This window comes from Astyanax mexicanus, chromosome 21 (assembly GCF_023375975.1).
Source record: "Astyanax mexicanus isolate ESR-SI-001 chromosome 21, AstMex3_surface, whole genome shotgun sequence".
Classification (NCBI taxonomy): Eukaryota; Metazoa; Chordata; class Actinopteri; order Characiformes; family Acestrorhamphidae; genus Astyanax; species Astyanax mexicanus.
Window position 1 is genome coordinate 3272342 of NC_064428.1, and position 20185 is coordinate 3292526.

Genomic DNA, 20185 nt, shown 5'->3' on the forward strand with positions numbered 1-20185 from the left:
CTTGAGCCCGAACGGCCCGAGGAAAGGGGTGAGAAATATATTTTTTTCGGGGCCGGGGGTCAGTGGAAAATTTTGCTGTGGATTAATTCGTCTTTTTTTTTAAACGAATATTAGAATATTCGCTACCAATTACTGCCGAATATCCTGAGCTCAAAACCGCTATTCGGGCCAGCCCTAAAATAGATCTATGGATGGAGAAGGGGGAGGCGGACAAGCTCCTCCTTCAAAAAGTCTGCTCGGAAAAAGACAGGTTAGCTGTACAATGACGAATTATACAGGCAGCATATGTTCACTTGTTATGCTGTATTTATGGTTTATGTAGAGGTTGTATGTAGGCTGTATGGTTTGAAGAATAAAGATTTGTTACCAATAAATTTGTGGTGTTTTTTTTTTTTTTTTTGGGGGGGGGGTGGTTTGGGGTCTCGCGGTTAACCGCAATATCGCGGTTATGCGTTAGTTTTTTACCGCGGTTATAAAAAATCAATACCGCCCCAGCCCTACCCCTAACCGGAATGTAACTATACATTGCGTGATGCAAGCAACAACAACTGTGATTGGTCCTCCAAGCATCATGACCCACACACATTCCCGCTTTCCCAGTTTAAACTGTAGAGCGATGCAAAGTTGCAGAAACAAAACCTCAGAAGTATAAACGCACACTGCTGTGTAAGGAACTCGCGCAGGCTACGCTGTGGACAACACGTTGACTCAAAAAAGAAGTATAAATTGGTCTTAAAGCAAATCGTCTTTAAGGCATAGTCAGATCAATAACGCCCTTGGCCAATCAGCTAAATAATTTGTAGGGTTTTCTCATATGCATATATTTAGTCTTGGTTATTGATCAGGGTTGAACTGTATCCACTTTTTCATAATGTCATTCCATGTCAATATTACCGTGATATTGGGTGTTAACGAGGGGCAGTGATTTGCGTAAGTTGCGTAAGTCCTGTGGTTACGTGGCTACAATATCATCAAATCCTGGGAAAAATGATCAGTTCAGTTTGTTTAATTCAGACTTTTTTACCATGGTGTTGGTTTCTCTAACTTACTTGCTCAGCTGATCTCTAGGACAGATCCATGAGTATCTGACATTTCAAAACAGCTGTTTTTGACAAGCTATTCTGAGTACTGATGATAAACTAGTGTCTGAGAAAGCTAACAGGCTAACTTGCTAATGGCACGTCACACACCGATAACATTATCTAACAGGTTAACCACTAGCACCACAGCAAAGACTGGTAATGTTAGCTAACAGGTTAATCGCTAACACTACAGCACAGACTGATAACGTTAGCTAACAGGCTAACTGCTTATAGCACAGACCGTCTTTAGTGGCTTTGATTAATTTCTGAGACAGTTTAATACACGTAAATTAATGAACTAGTTTTTTTTTGGCCCGAGACACAGCAGAAATGTAAGATAGGTCAAAATTATAAAATACTGTCCTCGTTTGGAGATTTCAAAATGTTTTAGCATTGCAGCAATAAGGTATTACTGTTATTCCAAAAAAGGAGATGCAGCTGATGCTCACACAGCATTTTTTTAAACTTTGCAAAAAGTGGTTAACAATAAAAAAATACATGTTCTACAAACTACTTAGGACTGAAAGTAGCAGGAATTAGTTTTTAGTAGAACTGTTGCGATAACTTTCTTATCGACTTATCGTATGATAATTTTTTTAATCGTGATAATGTTTGCAGATGTTGATAACACATAGAGAGCGATGTGCTTCTCTCTCGCAGAATCTGTCAGACAGCGACATCTATCGGTTATTAACTGTAGTGCACGCAGAGTTCATGCAGCAGTGACGTGCCGCTACACACACACACACACACACACACGCACGCGCAGAGTGTGTGTGTGCAGATGTGTTAAACAGAAAAAAAAAACTCACAAATAAAAATTCACAATTAGTTGGAAAGAACGAAATCTGTTTTAATGACGTTAATAAACATCACTGTGACAGCGCTAGTCGCAGTTTCACCGCAGTGAGGGACGAGGACGTGAATCACTTATCTAACCAGCCTGTACTGATTTCTGCTCCAATAACCCTTTTAATAGCCTTTAATAGTCTTCAGTAGCCTTCAACAGTCTAACCTTGCAGCCGTGGTGTGTTCTAAACTCCGTAGTTATAAACATCCTGAGGTTAGCAGCGCGCTAACTGACCTGTTTATAATGTAATCCCAGCAGTGACTCCGTGACTGCTGCTCTAAACTGCTGCTGTTAGCTGCTTGGGCTGAAAGATGAACTGTAGAGAGCTGTATTATCCGGTTAGTGGGGTTAAAACCTTTATTTCCTAAACAGATGAACCAAAGAAAACTGTAAAAACTTTCCAGACTGGCTGAGTTGCCTCTGTAACCCGTGGCTGGGCTCTAGCACTGACTAAGGCCCCGTCCACACGAAGCCGGATATTTTTAAAAACTGAGGTTTTTCTCTCAGTTTTTAAACATATCTTCATCTACAAGAAAACGCCATACCACTCAAAAATTCTCTAGACATTTGGACGTTTTCTCGTCACTCCTCAGTAACAACTACTTATTTTTTTTAATTGTCCCACCAATTTTTTTCCGTTCGCGTTAAGGGCTGTACCTCCGGACAGGAGGATCAGAAAAAACTGCACACAGCGCATTTCAGTACCGTTACCGCCGCTGTGTTCGGTAACGTGAGAGTTATATTAAATTAAGATGTGAACATGTTATTAATCCACAAACTGCAGAGAGAACAGAACCAATCCAGGTGCTGTCCCTGTTTCAGGCTTCACGCTCAGGTAAATTAAGGTCACTGGTTTATATTGATTACATACAGCACACCTAATCCAACTAACAACTAATTTATCAACTAACTCTCTGCCCTGGCTGAGGAGAGCTGAGTGATACAGCAGTATAGCATTAGTATTACTCCAAAACCACAGAGCTAACCCAGCTAACTGAAGAACCACTTAACGTAAAAATGCTAAATGTGGGTTTTCTTTCCACTGAAGCCTGTTATAAGGATGAATCTTAATGTGGCTTAATGTAATTACTTAAACAACGAGAAACAAACACCAAACATCTTATTTTTTCACTGCATAATAAACTTAATCAGAATCTATAAACAAATCACTATAACCCACAGTACTGACCTGCTGTAAAATCCAGAGATGGGGGAGGAAACTGGATGGATGAGGAGCTCCAGTAACAGTAAATGATGTATTTTGAGTTTGCTGGTGTAGCTGGTCTGTCAGTGTATCCAGGGTGGTGTTGGTGTTAAAGCTCATACTGATAGAGTAGTGTGTAGAACAGTTAAACACGCCATTATCAGCGCTCTCAGCTACTCAGGTAAAACGTGTTACAGAGTTTAAAGCTGGTTCTGGGTAATTCTGCGCTGTTGGGTCAGAGAGGGCAGTTGGTTCATTAGTTGGATCAGCTGGGTGTAATATGCGGCCGGAGTTTGCTGTTGTTGCGCCGAACAGAGTCCCCTCCCGATCGCTAAGCTAATGCTAAACAAAAAAGCAGACATGCGCAGACAGTGTGACGTCAGCGTTTTCAGAAACCTTGTTTTCCGCGTCCACGCGGCTCCGCTGGAGCGGACTTTTCAAAAATCTCCACCTTGGAAGGCGTTTTCGGAAACCTCTGTTTTCATGTGAACGGAGGGCCAAAAACAGAGACAAAAACCTCGTGTGGACCGGGCCTGAGTGAAGAGAGTGGGGCTTCTGCTGCTGCTGTAAGCGAGCAGTTTCACCTGTAATCCACACACAGCAGTTTAACCCTAAACTACTGAATCAGATCAGCTGAAATCAGAGGAATATCTGCCGATCGTCGATACGGATACACTGCCGATCGATCGTTCCATCTCTGTTAGCCTTCATTATCAGTCAGTGCTGTCTTGTTAGCGTTTATCCTGTTAGCCTTCATTATCAGTCAGTGCTGTCTTGTTAGCGTTTATCCTGTTAGCCTTCATTATCAGTCAGTGCTGTCTTGTTATCGTTTATCCTGTTAGCCTTCATTATCAGTCAGTGCTGTCTTGTTAGCGTTTATCCTGTTAGCCTTCATTATCAGTCAGTGCTGTCTTGTTAGCGTTTATCCTGTTAGCCTTCATTATCAGTCAGTGCTGTCTTGTTATCGTTTATCCTGTTAGCCTTTATTATCAGTCAGTGCTGTCTTGTTAGCGTTTATCCTGTTAGCCTTCATTATCAGTCAGTGCTGTCTTGTTAGCGTTTATCCTGTTAGCCTTCATTATCAGTCAGTGCTGTCTTGTTATCGTTTATCCTGTTAGCCTTCATTATCGGTCAGTGCTGTCTTGTTAGCGTTTATCCTGTTAGCCTTCATTATCGGTCAGTGCTGTCTTGTTATCGTTTATCCTGTTAGCCTTCATTATCGGTCAGTGCTGTCTTGTTAGCGTTTATCCTGTTAGCCTTTATTATCGGTCAGTGCTGTCCTGTTAGCGTTTATCCTGTTAGCCTTCATTATCGGTCAGTGCTGTCCTGTTAGCGTTTATCCTGTTAGCCTTCATTATCAGTCAGTGCTGTCTTGTTAGCGTTTATCCTGTTAGCCTTCATTATCAGTCAGTGCTGTCTTGTTAGCGTTTATCCTGTTAGCCTTCATTATCGGTCAGTGCTGTCTTGTTAGCGTTTATCCTGTTAGCCTTTATTATCGGTCAGTGCTGTCCTGTTAGCGTTTATCCTGTTAGCCTTTATTATCGGTCAGTGCTGTCCTGTTATCGTTTATCCTGTTAGCCTTCATTATCGGTCAGTGCTGTCCTGTTAGCGTTTATCCTGTTAGCCTTTATTATCGGTCAGTGCTGTCCTGTTAGCGTTTATCCTGTTAGCCTTCATTATCGGTCAGTGCTGTCTTGTTAGCGTTTATCCTGTTAGCCTTTATTATCGGTCAGTGCTGTCTTGTCATCGTTTATCCTGTTAGCCTTTATTATCAGTCAGTGCTGTCTTGTTAGCGTTTATCCTGTTAGCCTTTATTATCAGTCAGTGCTGTCTTGTTAGCGTTTATCCTGTTAGCCTTTATTATCGGTCAGTGCTGTCCTGTTAGCGTTTATCCTGTTAGCCTTCATTATCGGTCAGTGCTGTCTTGTTAGCGTTTATCCTGTTAGCCTTCATTATCAGTCTGTGCTGTCTTGTTAGCGTTTATCCTGTTAGCCTTCATTATCAGTCAGTGCTGTCTTGTTAGCGTTTATCCTGTTAGCCTTTATTATCGGTCAGTGCTGTCTTGTTAGCGTTTATCCTGTTAGCCTTCATTATCGGTCAGTGCTGTCTTGTTAGCGTTTATCCTGTTAGCCTTCATTATCAGTCAGTGCTGTCTTGTTAGCGTTTATCCTGTTAGCCTTCATTATCAGTCAGTGCTGTCTTGTTAGCGTTTATCCTGTTAGCCTTCATTATCAGTCAGTGCTGTCTTGTTAGCGTTTATCCTGTTAGCCTTTATTATCGGTCAGTAGGGCTGTCCCTAACGATTATTTTTTAAACGATTATTCTAACGATTATTTTTTTCGATTAGTCGACTAATCTATTCATTGAGAAACATATTTAAATAATTATTTTACGTTTTAAAGCAAACGATAAATTACTATATTTATATATAATAACAACAACAACAACAACACAAGCCTACTAAACCAAACCCCACACTTATAATCACTTACATGTACAGCACGTTGTTTAGATCTATAACGCTAAAAATGGATAAGCTCCCATACACCACAACCGTGTGTTGCACTGTTTTCTGTGACCGCTAGATTTTGTGACCACTGGCAAGTAGTTCTCAGCAGACCGGTGCACTGGCCGATTCGAAACGTGTTCGTTTCTAATGTTTACCCCGACTGGCCAAAACGGTTCAGTTTAGGGCTGAGGGTAAGGTGTAGGTATAGAAAGCTTCCGTTTTGCCAATGAACGCTCATAACCGTGAGCACTGGTCACAAAATTCCGACGGTGACAGAAAACGGTGTGACACCGCAGCGCCGACGGCGCTAGCTAAAATAACTTAAGGCAGCTAGCTTAGCTAAACACCTGAACTTATGAATAATGCTACTGTTTCTGGAAACTGCGAAATGCCATGCACAAATATAAACCAAAAATGTATAATTTCTGCCTGTGGCAGGTTTAAAACCTTTGGTAGACAGTCTTAAGTCTTTTTAAGGACACCCGCGGAGACCCTGATGTAAACGGTAACTTACTGTGTGACCCTGTTGACATAGTGCTCCTGGATGTTTGCGCTTCAAGTGCTCCTTTTGCACGTATGGCAGAGGACCACATTGTTGCCCTTTTGCGTGAAATGCTCCCAAACTTTAGATGCCTGCTGGCGTTTTTTTGTAGCTGGAGATTGCTCTCCGGAGTCCAAGCTCTCTAGAGCTTAGATTCTCTGCCCGAACCCGACATGACCCGAGGCCCGCCCGTAAATCCGACCCGGGCTCCAGAAAATAGTCCGAGATGTAGGCGTCTGTTTTTTAATTATATTTTTATTTTAAAAAAAAATAACGAAAACTGAAAGTGAAACTAAACTAATTTATTTATAAGCGCTGTTTTCACTACCGCAGTTCTACAGCGGGGGTGTTGTGCCGATTCTGTCCGCGAAGCGGGAGTCAGATTCAGCAGAGAGTCGGATTCGGCACAAACGCGGCGGCACCTCGCGGTCCGCGGTGTCAGTTGTAAGCGCTCGCGCTAGCCGCAAAATACGGCAGAAAACACTGAGGGAGCTGCAGAATTATGAATGGGACTAGAATATGAGCACGAGGAGATCAAAGAGAACCTTCACCTGTGAGTAGAACAAGCAAATCTCTCTCTCTCTCTCTCTCTCTCTCTCTCTCGCACGTGAACTCCTCCGCGTTTGACTTGCAGAACTGTGTTTAGCTGTTCTTAAAAATCATTTTAATTAAATAATAGTTCTATGCTTCTATGTTACCGTGTTAATTAACATAATTCTGATCATATTTCGCTCATTAAAACAGCCCGAAAACAGCCAGTTAGAATTTTTGGGCCCGATCTAACCTCTAATGCTCTCCACAGGCGCCGCCATGTTTACGACGCGCCGACGCACGTTATGCAAATCGATGTATTTTTGTAATCGATGACGTCGATTATGTCGATGCGTCGCCCCAGCCCTATCGGTCAGTGCTGTCTTGTTAGCGTTTATCCTGTTAGCCTTCATTATCGGTCTGTGCTGTCTTGTTATCGTTTATCCTGTTAGCCTTTATTATCGGTCAGTGCTGTCTTGTTAGCGTTTATCCTGTTAGCCTTCATTATCAGTCTGTGCTGTCTTGTCATCGTTTATCCTGTTAGCCTTTATTATCAGTCAGTGCTGTCTTGTTAGCGTTTATCCTGTTAGCCTTTATTATCAGTCAGTGCTGTCTTGTTAGCGTTTATCCTGTTAGCCTTTATTATCGGTCAGTGCTGTCTTGTTAGCGTTTATCCTGTTAGCCTTCATTTTCGGTCTGTGCTGTCTTGTTAGCGTTTATCCTGTTAGCCTTCATTATCAGTCAGTGCTGTCTTGTTAGCGTTTATCCTGTTAGCCTTTATTATCAGTCAGTGCTGTCTTGTTAGCGTTTATCCTGTTAGCCTTCATTATCAGTCAGTGCTGTCTTGTTAGCGTTTATCCTGTTAGCCTTCATGATTGATCTGTGCTGTCTTCTTATCGTTTATCCTGTTAGCCTTCATTTTCGGTCTGTGCTGTCTTGTTAGCGTTTATCCTGTTAGCCTTCATTTTCGGTCTGTGCTGTCTTGTTAGCGTTTATCCTGTTAGCCTTCATTATCGGTCAGTGCTGTCTTGTTAGCGTTTATCCTGTTAGCCTTTATTATCGGTCAGTGCTGTCTTGTCATCGCTTATCCTGTTAGCCTTTATTATCGGTCAGTGCTGTCTTGTTAGCGTTTATCCTGTTAGCCTTTATTATCGGTCAGTGCTGTCTTGTTAGCGTTTATCCTGTTAGCCTTCATTTTCGGTCTGTGCTGTCTTGTTATCGTTTATCCTGTTAGCCTTCATTATCGGTCAGTGCTGTCTTGTTAGGTGCTGTGGTGTTAGTGGTCTGATACTCTGTGTCTCTGTACATAAATTGTTATTGTGCATTTTGTCCTTCCAGATGCTCTGTCATTCTCATGTAAACGTTTATAAGTGGAGTTTCAGTCGGACAGATTTGAGTGTTCTGTGGTGAACAGAATGTTACTGTTCATGCTAGCTAAGTGAAGTCCTGTAATTAGCTGTAATTAGCTGTAATTAGCTTTTTTTTATCATGAGACCAATAGTGTAGCATTTGGCTTAGTCTGTAATGTTTTGACATTGTATGAGGGTAAGAAAAAGGTGGATACCACCTAATCCTAGTATGACGTATATTTGTATCAAACCACCACAGTACAGACATCCAGGTTTGATGCAGCCGGTCAAATGGACAATATACAGTAAATATCTTTCAAAATAATCTATCAAAAAACATGAACAAAATACAGAAACCACAATGAGTTTCACCCAGAGACATTAAACTGCAAGATGTTACTAAGTAAAGTTTATATTTGTATAATAATATAATTTGTATGTATTTTTTATTTTTTTATTTTGTGGACTTTATTACTGTATAAATGTTTTTTTTTGCGTTTGGTTTGTTTTTTGTGTTTTGTTGTTTTTCTAGTTTACAGTTGTTTTATTATTTTGTTTAATCATTTTGTTTTAGTGGTTGTGAAGCACTTTATAGCCTTGATTAGAAAAGTACAATATAAATAAATATTTACTTACATACTAACCTTAGTTGTTTTTTTTTTCTTACTGTAACAAACCATGAATTTTGGGTACTGTTACAGTATCCCACAAAGTGAGTATACATTTTTGCAAATATTTTGATACAATGTAGACACAGTGTACAGCTTGTATAACAGTGCAAATTTACTGTTCCTCCAAAATTAACCCAACCCACAACCATTAGTGTTTAAACCACTGGCAACACAAATGAGTACATGTTTGTGAAAATGTGAAAATTGCCAAATTATGCCCAAAATGTCAATATTTTCTGTGACCACAATTATTTTAGCATTACCTTAATAGTCTTGGACATGGACTTCACTGGAGCTTTACAGGTTGCACTGGAATCCTCTTCCACTCCTCAGTGATGACCTCACAGAGCTGGTGGATGTAAGAGACCTGGCGCTCCTTCCATTTGAGAATGCCCCACAAATATGTTAGATGCTTAGTAAAATATTAAATGCCCCCACTACTTTAGAAATGCAGCGGTCCATCCCTCCCGTGGCTAATAATCTGTCGCCAGTGACCAGTGTTTATGGGGGAAAATATATTTTTTTGCAACAGATGCCTAGAAATTAATCACTAACCTCTTCTACAATTACTTCCACAGCCACCAGACGCAAACAACATGTTGGGACCATCCAAAGATGGCTGAGCTCTACCAATCTCTAGGCAAGTGGGCATTTGTAATATGTTACAAATAGAGGTGTAACGTTACAGAAAATTCACTGTTCGGTTCACACTGCGGTAGAAGGGTTCGGCACATTTTCGGTACGGTTGGTGGAAAAAAAAAGGAGACTGGGCATTCTGTATAGCCTCACCTTTATTAACTTCATAATAACAGTGGAACTTCTTTATAACCATGTTTTGTTTTACAGTAGGCTCCAAACTGAAAAAAACAATGTGCTTTAAAGAAACTACAGTAATGGCTTGGGCCCTGTCTGATTTCATATCTAGAGGCTGATTTAAAAGCAGTGGGGATAAGTAGTTGGGTTGAAGTTTACTCTTTTATTAGTTCTGGTTATTGGTAGGTCTGGATGATGCCACCAGTATTACATCTGCATGTTAAATTTGTTTTCACAAACATACCTTACAACCACCGCGCGGCGCCGACACACCGTCTTGGTTTGGGTCCAGCACTCGCTCTCCAGCCCTGCTGTAGTTTACAGGGAACCCACAGTATTCCCTCACAGTTGAGGGAAGCTAGCTAGCTCCTGTGTGTCTTTTCCACTCTCCGGTGCACTGGTTTCAGTCGCCATACTCAGCCCGTTTGCCCAGAGCTAAACTTCTCAGGGCAGGCTAAGTCAGTAGCGAGTTGCTAATAGCAACACTGCTACAACTACTGAAGATAAGTTCCACATTACGTTCAGTGGTCTCACAAGTCTCATACAGACTGCCTGCTCCGTGTATTCTGCGTGCATGTATGCAAACCGAACCGTGACCCCTGTACCCTGCCGGTTTGTAGAATACACATCTAATTTACATCTGTTAATCTCCAGAAAAACTTATTTTCTGTCATTGGCATAGTCAGACTGTAATTCTTGAAATGACAAATGTGTTTCTTATTATCTAATCGGAACAGATGTTTTCCTATATGAAGGGTATTCAAATTAGGGGTATCTACTGTCCAGGAAAAACTTTCTGTTAGATTTTGGTGCATTGCTGAAATTATTTAATTGCATAGCTACATGCATAGCTGGGTACAACAAAAGATCTAATAATTATTAGATACAAGTTTTATGTTAAGAGTTATGGTGTAAATATCAGTTTTTTTTGTAGTTTAACAGTAGTTTTTTTTTGTGTGCAGCGGATCTGAACAACGTACGGTTCTCTGCATACAGGACAGCGATGAAGCTCCGACGTCTGCAGAAAGCTCTGTGCTGTGAGTCCGTGTGAAATATTTGTAAATTTCAATAACACGATTAACTCATAGACTTGTCTACTATTTGTATAAGGTTCAAGGTTTTGTCACATGCGAAGGAGGTCAAGGTGTGACATATAGATTTAAAATAATATAGAAATGGATACAGATTGTAATGAGGGAAACAAAAAAATGCAACTGATGGTTCAGTATATTCAGTTAGAGTCAGCTGACCTCATTCTTTGGGCACATAACGTTACTGAACCTAAACCTGCAGAACAACTGCAGCATCAACCCCAGATCATAGCACTTTCCCCACAGGCTTGTACGGTAGGCCTTAGGCATGGTGGGTGCATTACTTCAGCATCCAGGCTTCTTCCACTGATGTAAATCTGGAGTCATCAGACCACATGACCTTCCATCATCCAGAGTCCAATCTTTATGCTCCCTAGAAACTGAAGCTGTTTTTTGGTCAGACTTACTGATCAGGAGATGTTTCCACTCTCTGTTTCACTGTTCTCACTTTATTATAATGTGTTGGGCACTTCTTAACCAGAGTTTAGTAGCTTCAGCAATCTCTTTAGATGTTTTCTCTGCTTGATGCATGCCAATCATTTGAACCTTCTAAAATAGATTAACATCGCACCAGTTAGGGTTAAATAATAAAAGTCTCCACCTGGATGTAAGTGAGTAAATGATCTGGTGATGCTGCAGTTGTTCTGCAGGTTTAGGTTCAGTAACAGTATGTGCTGAAAGAATGAGGTCAGCTGACTCTACCTGAATATACTGAATATAGATCAGATTATTCCATCAATGGATTTTATCTTCTCTGATGAACACGAGCATATTCCAAGATAACAATATCAGGATTGATGGTGCTGGAATAGTGAAAGAGTGATTCAGGGAGCATGAGATCATCATTTTCACACATGGATTGAGAGAGTTCACCACAGAGTCCAGATCTTAACCTCATTGAGAATCTTTGGGATGTGCTGGAGAAAGATTTGTGTAGTAGCAGACTCTACCATCATCAATGGAAGATCAAAGCAAAAAGTGGTCCCACCAAATGTTTAGAGTGCGTGACCTTTTTTTATTATGGAATATCGTGCCAATTTAAGCTAGGGACTTTTTTAAGTGCATTATCGTCCATGTCATAACCACGTTACTTTTACCGCCGTTCTGTTATTAAACAGCTGAAGTCCAACGTTATAAGGTTATAAAACTGTTTTTTAAGATGTTTTTGTACTTAAACTTAATTAAAAAAAGTTTGTTTGTTTAGAAAGTATTTTATGTTCTTAAATCATATTAAATTATATTAGATTACAGGAAAGTAATTCAGACATCATTCTTGTAGCCTAATTTACCAATCTTTAAGCCTGCGATGTTCTCATTGTTGGTGTTTTAATCTTTCAGAGATCTGTTCTTAATAAACATTTTTTTCTAAATAATAGGTATGTTCTTCTACGTTTAGCTTAATTTTAACATTCTACTTACTAAAACAAGGTGGGGTTTAAATTGGGCTCGGGCTCATAATGATAGTGTGTGTCCGGTCGGGTTAGACAGAACGTGCATGGGTTCGGGCTCGGGCTCGTTCGGGCTGGATTTTTTGGGCCCGATCTAAGCTCTATGCTGTTGGGTGGCATTTATAGCGCTAAGCGTTGTTAACTGCCTCCACCGCTGCTGTGCTACAACATTGTAAATCTAAGCTTACTGTAAATACACAAAGCCTATTACTCACCCCCCAAAAAAATCTTGATTACACCATTTTGAAAATCGCATTAAAACAGTAATTTGAAATAACTGTTTTAATCATGAAAACCGCCCAGCAACAATAAATTAAAATATTCACAACACAATTTACTGCAGTGTCATGAAATATCTTCTCTTCTTCAGAAACAAAATAAAAGTAAAATAAAACAAAAGTAACAATCGAGTTTTTAAATATTATTTTTAATTAAAAATACAACATTTTTAGAGAAACAAAAAATGGCAGGACTGAAACTGTATAAAGATATTCGCAGTATCTTAATTATTGGTTAGTCAGAATCATTAGAGGATTGTACTTCTTTTTAGATATAAATAAACTTTATTGTAAACAAATAAATAAAACAAATGTAATCTAGTTTCTAAAATAATGGAATTATAACAAAACATCTTTCTCCTTCACCTTAAACAGCCATTAAAACTAAAGATCATTCCACTCAAGCCTGAAACCAATAGTGTGGTTATTGAGGCACGTTTCTCCGCTATAGTGCTCATTTGGGGAAAAACAGATAAAGCCATTTTTTTTTAAAATAGCACCTGTCTGATTTTTTTTTTCAAAAGAAGGGTAAATATTTCCCAAAATTTACATTTTAGTCTTAATTTAAACGTCACCCTTGTGCATTTTTGTATGTTTTTAAAAGCCCTGCATAGTCCACTGTAAAAAATACAAATAATGTATTATTATTATTATTATTAACCAGTTTTTTTTCCTGTATTAGGCTTCACTGTTATCCTTTGCCGTTCAGCTGCAGCAGAATCACTTAAATCCGCACCATAAGGTCACATGGGGTTCTTTGTTTACAACTTAATCTCGTTTATCGTGTATGAATTTACATTATCGCCCGAGCCTAGCAGGCAGTGTGTGTTTCCTATTGCTTCAGAAAGAGTAAAGTAAGTGTAAACAGCATTAATGTTTCAGTGCTGAATAATACTCTCCTCATACAGTGGACCTGCTGGGAATGTCAGCAGCCTGCGAGGCGTTTGAGGTCCACAACCTGAAACAGAACGAGCAGTTCATAGATATCATGCAGATGATCAACTGTCTGACCAACATCTATGACCGACTGGAGCAGCAGCACAGCAGCCTTGTGAATGTACCGCTGTGTGTTGACATGTGTCTCAACTGGTTGCTGAACGTTTATGACACGTATGTATAATTTTCAGTTTGGGGGAAAAAATGAATTTAATTCAGAATATATGTAAAAAAATAAAAAAATTAACATTTATTGGACATTTTCCCTTGATAATAATAAATGAATATTTTTTTTTGTGAACAACATTTTTAATTTGTACAAGCAGCTGAAGTTGCTCAGTTGGATTAAGGTTCTAGCAGTTTTATGTTATTACAGGGTATTTCCTTTCATTAAATGAATTAATTTATTAATACAGTATAGTTCTGACTTTATGTAGATTTATGGCTGATTCTATTTTTAGGAGTATAAAGAATATAAAAAAAGTTTTAATTTCATGTGTGTAATAAAGGCTGAAAATGGGTCACATATGTAATCAATGTCTATATAACTGATGTATTATAAAAACTATACATTGTTTGTTTTTTAATAGAAACCTTCTTAAAACCTTTACTTAGTCTTCATAGTTCATCAGACTACTAATACAAATATTGAGTAAGACATATTGAATAATGTGCGTTTCTTATTGTAGCATGTATAGAAATCCTTTGAAAGTGATGTGTATGGGATCACATCTTTTAGCTCGATTTTCTAATACTTGTCAGTACATTTTCCAGTCATTTACGTAGCACTGGTTCAATTAAAACTCTTTTAAGTTAATAGGTTTTTACCCCTTTAAATCTGTCAATCCTGTATTTGGTTAATATATTTGGTTAAGTAAGCCTATACTTTAAAGGTGAAATGTCTGAGTAACCCCCTAGATGCTGGAAAGTGTTGAGTTAATCACAGACAGATTGGGTTCAGATGGAGGAAATTCAAGACCATTATGACCCTCGCGTGTTACTCATCTAAATATGGTTTTGTTCAGTTATGTTACAAATGTTGTTATCCTGCTATACCGACTAAATAAATAGTTAAAATATTATTTTTTTTACCCATCAGAGGAAGAACTGGGAAGATTCGGACCTTATCTTTTAAAACTGGAATAATCTCACTCTGCAAGGCTCATCTTGAAGATAAGTACAGATGTAAGTTATTTTCCTTGCTGTAGTTTCTTTATTCATACATATAGTTCCAATCTATTAATACACAATCGTCACTTACATTTCACTGTCTTGAGAAAGGACTGCGTCAAAAATATATGTCTGGGCATATTCAAGTGTTTAAAATGAGCAGCCAGTATCCTTCTCTACAACATACCCAGCATTTGTGTAGTAGGAATTTTGATAGCAAATTAACAATTAATCATAATTAAAATTTAAACCTAAAAGTTGATAAACTTTTCATCCTGTTGAACCGGTTAAAAGTTTATGGGGATGTCCACTCTGCCGCTGTGCAGATGTCGGCCAGCAGAATCCCTGGTAGAGCAGCCCAAAGAGGCTGAGATTCCCCTCGTGGCGTGATTCATCATGCTGGTAGGGGGAGCAGCACCCGAGGTAGTTTAATCCAAAGATAGATAGCTTTCTAAAATCTTTTTTTGATTCTCACAAGGTTAAGACTTTAGCCACCCAATGGGAGAGAAACAGCTGGTCAGAACAGCAGAAAACGGGGCAGAAAGCAGAGCCCCTTTCCGTCGCCCATTTCTGTCTCTGCCCATAGCATGTCCCTCTGACTGGGCTGCTCTCATGCCAAAGCTTTGCCGAATAGTTTAGGGTCTAGTAAAAAGCCTCATCCATCAGCCTGCTTTTTAGATAGCTTTCTAAAATCTTTTGTTGATTCTCACATAGTTAAGAGTCAAGCAGTTTTATTATAAAATCAAAAACAAATAGCAGTTACATCGTTTTGCCATGTCAAAGATATACCCTGACATTTTATAATGAAAGCAGTGGATATGAATTAACACATTACTTTCAAAACCCAGAGCAACACAGAGATGTCAGTATTCTTTTTAACAGAATTGACAGTTTGAAGGTACTGTACAAAAATGTCTTCTCATAATGCACTTCTGTTTTTCATAGTTCTGTTTAGACAGGTGGCAAGTGCCACAGGTTTCTGTGACCAGCGCCGCCTTGGCCTTTTGCTGCATGACTCAATCCAGATCCCAAGGCAGCTGGGAGAAGTGGCTTCATTTGGAGGAAGCAACATCGAACCAAGTGTGCGCAGCTGCTTTCAGTTTGTAAGTCAGTTATTTTTGTATAGTTTAAGTATATGAGGAGAGGTATGGAGGGGGAGGTATGCCTGTGTTTGAGACATTTGGTAAGGGCATTGTGAAGCGTGCTCTGCACATAAGTGTGCTCTGCCACTCTTAGAGTAGAGCTTATATACAATTTATACAATATATATATATATATAAATTAAATGAGACTAAAAAGGATGTGCTTTCATGTTGAGCTTTTAAACGGGTTGTACACAAGGGCGTGGCAGCGGGTTTGTCATTGGGGTGCAGGCACATTTGCCACAGTGAATCAAAGCCCATCTTAGCCCCCAAAATATTAGTCAAAAGCGGATTCCTCTGTAGCTAATAAAATATATCACTGTATGTATAGTGGTTTAAAACAACATGTTTAGAGTTACACAACATATGAAAAGCAAAATGCATAATTTTCTGTTTATTATTATCTATATCTATTTAAACTAAACATGTTACATTATATTAAAAAGCACAGATTTCTGTTGTCAGAAATTTTGAAATGAAATTATCTGCGCAAAAGGGTTGGGCGGTATTGAAGTTTTTCAGACCGTCAAACCGTCGTCAGATTATATGGCGGTATACGGGGGGGGGGGGGTGGTGGGTGTGGTGGTGGGGTTGTTGTGCCGTTTCTGCTCACGAAGCGGAGCCGGATTCAGCGGGGTCAGATTTCTGCAGCGCGCAGAGCGCCTCGCGGTCCGCGGAATTACTTATATTTACAGCACTCGAGCCAGCCGCGAAATAACACAGAAAACCGTGAGGAAACTGCAGAATTCTGTATGGGATTAGAATATCAGCGTGAAGGAGATAAAAAAAAGGAGAGAAAGTAGAGAAACAGGAGATGAGGAATATTTGAGAAGCAGCTGTAACTGTGAGTAACTCACACTGAACACCCCACGCTGCAGGATAAACTGATAAATCTGATCATTTCGGTGGTTGGTTGGTTGTTGGGGTTTTATTGCCACTCCAGCACAAATGTGGCTATTTGTGGCGATAATTTTGGTGAAAATTAGTGAAATGTATTGAGTTTTTGCTTTATGATCTCCTCAGTGAGAATCCCCACCCCATAACCAATCAGTGAGCTCCAACTGCTTACCCCTCCCACTGCTCTTTCATTGTGGATGCGCAGAATGTCTTAAACGTTCGTTTTTCAAAGTTCAGGTTTGGCACGTCACGTGGTTAATATACCGTCACTATTTAACAATACCGTCACCATATTTAAATACCGTGGTATACCGAAATACCGTCATACCGCCCAACCCTACTGCGCAATAGCTTCTTTATATTCATTCATACATATATTTATATATTTATATATATATATATATATATATATATATAGTGTTTAAAAGCAATGTTTGTATGCCCTCTCCAGAAGAGGGTACAGACCCAGCCCTCCTCCCCATCCCATCCCAGTTCCTTTGCTAATGGTTGTCTACCAATCTTACACACTACTTTTGGGTCCCCATCTTTGCTTTTTGATTTGTTTGATGGCTTGTGGCCATCTGTCTTCCTCTTGACTCTTTGATTACATTAAAGAGGTAAACATTTTTGTTTGGGAGAAACGTTGTCAGTAGTTTGTAGAATAAAACAGTATTGTTCATTGTACTCAAACATAAACCCATAAATAGTAACAAAAAAAAGGTAATTTTGAGGTGGTGTCTTGATTTCTTTTCCAGAGCTGTATATAAATTCATTCAGTATCAAATTAACCAAGAGCTTCCAGATGTAGTAGACTAAGTAAGAAAAGATTTTTTGCAGAAATGAGTGAGGTAATATGTAAATTGTGTATCGGTAATATTTTTTTTGTGTTTAACTGAAGGCAAACAACAAACCAGAGCTCGAGGCTTCAGTCTTCCTTGATTGGATGCGTTTGGAACCCCAGTCCATGGTCTGGCTTCCTGTACTTCACCGCGTGGCAGCTGCAGAGACAGCCAAGCATCAGGCCAAATGCAACATCTGCAAAGAATGCCCCATTATAGGCTTCAGGTACATGACTCTACGCTTTATCTTCTCTTTTTATTACAGTCAATATCATTGTGTTTAATACGTCTTGGCCAAAGAATTTGTACATTATAAACCGGTTTTCCTTTACCGGTTTTATCTTTTTGTAAAACCCCAAATTCCAAAAAGTGGGGACAGTATTTTTTATAATTTAATAATAAGAGTCCTGAGAGAGCACAGTTGGTCTTGCTCTCTCTGGGTGGGTAGATGGCGCACTTTCCCTTCATCACTCCTGGGGTGATGATGATCAGCACAAGGCGTCTGTGAGCTGATGTATCAGAACCGAGTCGCTGCTCTTTCCTCCGAGTTCGCTGTGATGCTACTCTGCAATGCTATATCAGCAGCAGTTCAAAAAGAGGCGGAGTCTGACTTCACATGTGTAGGAGGAGTCGTGTGCTGATGTGTCGAGGCATCACTAGTGATGAGGGATATACAGCTGAATGAGTTGGAAAATTGGCCCAGCTAAATTGAATTAAATATGTATGTATATATGTGTGTGTGTATATATATATATATATATAAAAGTAGTATATTACAGTTTATTCTTGGTTACCTTGGTTACAGATACCATAAACAATGGTTAGGGTCTTTCAAATGCAGAAAATGAGTTCTCTTTTTCTAAAACCTCTTATGCCTGGTTCACACTACATGATGTTTTGAGTCGTCCAACGCTGTGCTGTTTACACTACATGACTGGATGTGCTGTAAACCCAAGTCTTTTAGTTGGACTTGAAACTAAAGTTTCAAGGTTTTAAACTGCACTTCTAAACCTCTTAAACGTGGTCGAGCTGTATCTCCAGCATCACGTTACCAACCAGTCAGCTCACAGTAGCAGAGACTCAGCGTCTTTACTGACTAAACCCTGTCTGCTTTAGAAAATATTTCTTTCATTTTAGATAATAGAGTAATGTATTTTACTAAAAAAGCAAAAAAAAATGTTTTTAATAAAATACATTACTCTATTTTCTAAAATTAAAGCAATACAATTAGTTAATTACTCATTTTAATGTAAGGTGTAAAGTGAGCCTCTTTCAGTTTGTTCACACCACACAACTGAGCGAGAGCTGATCGCTGATTTGCCTTTTTGTCTGCGATCAACCTAAAACTGTCAGCGACTGAAAAACTGGGCTAAAATGGTGTAGTGTGACCTGGCATTACTGTGAATTTATTTTTTTTCTTTCTACAGGTACAGAAGCTTAAAGCACTTTAATTATGACATCTGCCAAAGCTGCTTCTTCTCTGGCAGAGTCGCCAAGGGACACAAGATGCAGTACCCCATGGTTGAATATTGCACTCCAGTATGTCTAGCTATGTTGTGTATTTATCGCTTTCTCATATTTTATGTATAAAATAGTAGAGATGGACTGATCAGTGTTTTGGGGCAGAACACTAATTGTCTTTCAATTTGATCAGCCAATCGCCGATACAGAACGAGGGCAGGGCCGAATGCCACCTTATTAACCTCTCTTGGTAATTTTGGCCATCTCTAAACAAACACTGAAAATCTAAGCAGAAGGGCTTTACCCACCCAAATAACCGTTTTTTTAGGAGAGATATAAATGTAGATTAATGTTAAGACTAAATTGACTTTGGAAGAGAATAGTTCTTTATAATATATATTTTTTTGGATAGGGGTGTTTGTTAGATCTGAACTGCAAAAACTGCAACAAAAAAAAAGACTAGCCCGGCTGAGCTGAGCCTTCAGTTCTGATTCTGCTGAGGAGTGAGTTTGTATCTGTGCTTCAGCTCCTAGCAGTTAAACAAAAAGAGCAGCTAAACAGAGAAACTGGCTGATACTGATTTACAGCAGATGACTCTTTCTATCTCTATTAAACAGTTTACATTTTGTGTTGGTGTGTTTGCTGTGTGTTGTTGGTGGAATGTATTGTAGCATTTAATAGCAATTTGTTAAGAATTTGCTGTTGTTTGTGTTTCATTATTAGACAACCTCCGGAGAAGATGTGAGAGATTTTGCCAAAGTGCTTAAAAACAAGTTCAGAACAAAACGCTATTTTGCCAAGCATCCACGTATGGGTTACCTTCCTGTACAAACTATTCTGGAGGGTGATAACATGGAAACGTAAGTCACTTTCAGTTTTCTTTTGGTTTTCTCTCTCCCATTCATGTCAAAAGTTACTTTATTTCACTAATTCATTTCAAAATATTAAACTCATATATTATATATATGTATTACACACAGTGATCTGTTGTAAGCGTTTTTTTATTGTTGATGATTCTGGTTTACAGTCAATAAAAACCCAAAACTCAGTATCTCAGAAAATTAGAATATTATATCAATAATAATAATATAATAGCATATTACTATTACACCATTTAACAGTTAAACTAACTTTATATTATTAAGAGCAGACATTGGGCTTCCAATATAAAAATATTTTAATATCCTAAATATGCAAAATTATCGCAATAAAAAAAATTAAAGTAAGATAAGTCGATAACATAGTTACCGCGGCAGGCCTAGGAGATGGCAATGCATTGTGCTCAAAATCCATTTTACAATAGCTATAAACCATTGTCTTTCTCAAATTATTATTTTGAATAGTCTCTTACGCATCATATATTAAGAGACTTT

General features: G+C 39.0%; 1 protein-coding gene across 11 annotated transcripts in view; it reads left to right on the top strand.

Moving 5' to 3' along the window:
* The window catches only part of dmd (dystrophin), a 256466-nt gene that overhangs the window by 117342 nt on the left and 118939 nt on the right, over positions 1-20185 (top strand). For all 11 annotated transcript variants that reach the window (XR_007428168.1, XM_022674758.2, XM_049469991.1 and 8 more), the window contains 8 exons: positions 9316-9377; positions 10513-10587; positions 13276-13477; positions 14403-14488; positions 15419-15576; positions 17411-17577; positions 18779-18890; positions 19536-19672. Coding sequence is in view for 10 of the 11 variants with exons in the window: in XM_022674758.2 (XP_022530479.2) it covers positions 9316-9377; positions 10513-10587; positions 13276-13477; positions 14403-14488; positions 15419-15576; positions 17411-17577; positions 18779-18890; positions 19536-19672 (999 nt within the window). In the remaining variant the exon portion in view is untranslated. The remainder of the gene's footprint in view (positions 1-9315; positions 9378-10512; positions 10588-13275; positions 13478-14402; positions 14489-15418; positions 15577-17410; positions 17578-18778; positions 18891-19535; positions 19673-20185) is intronic.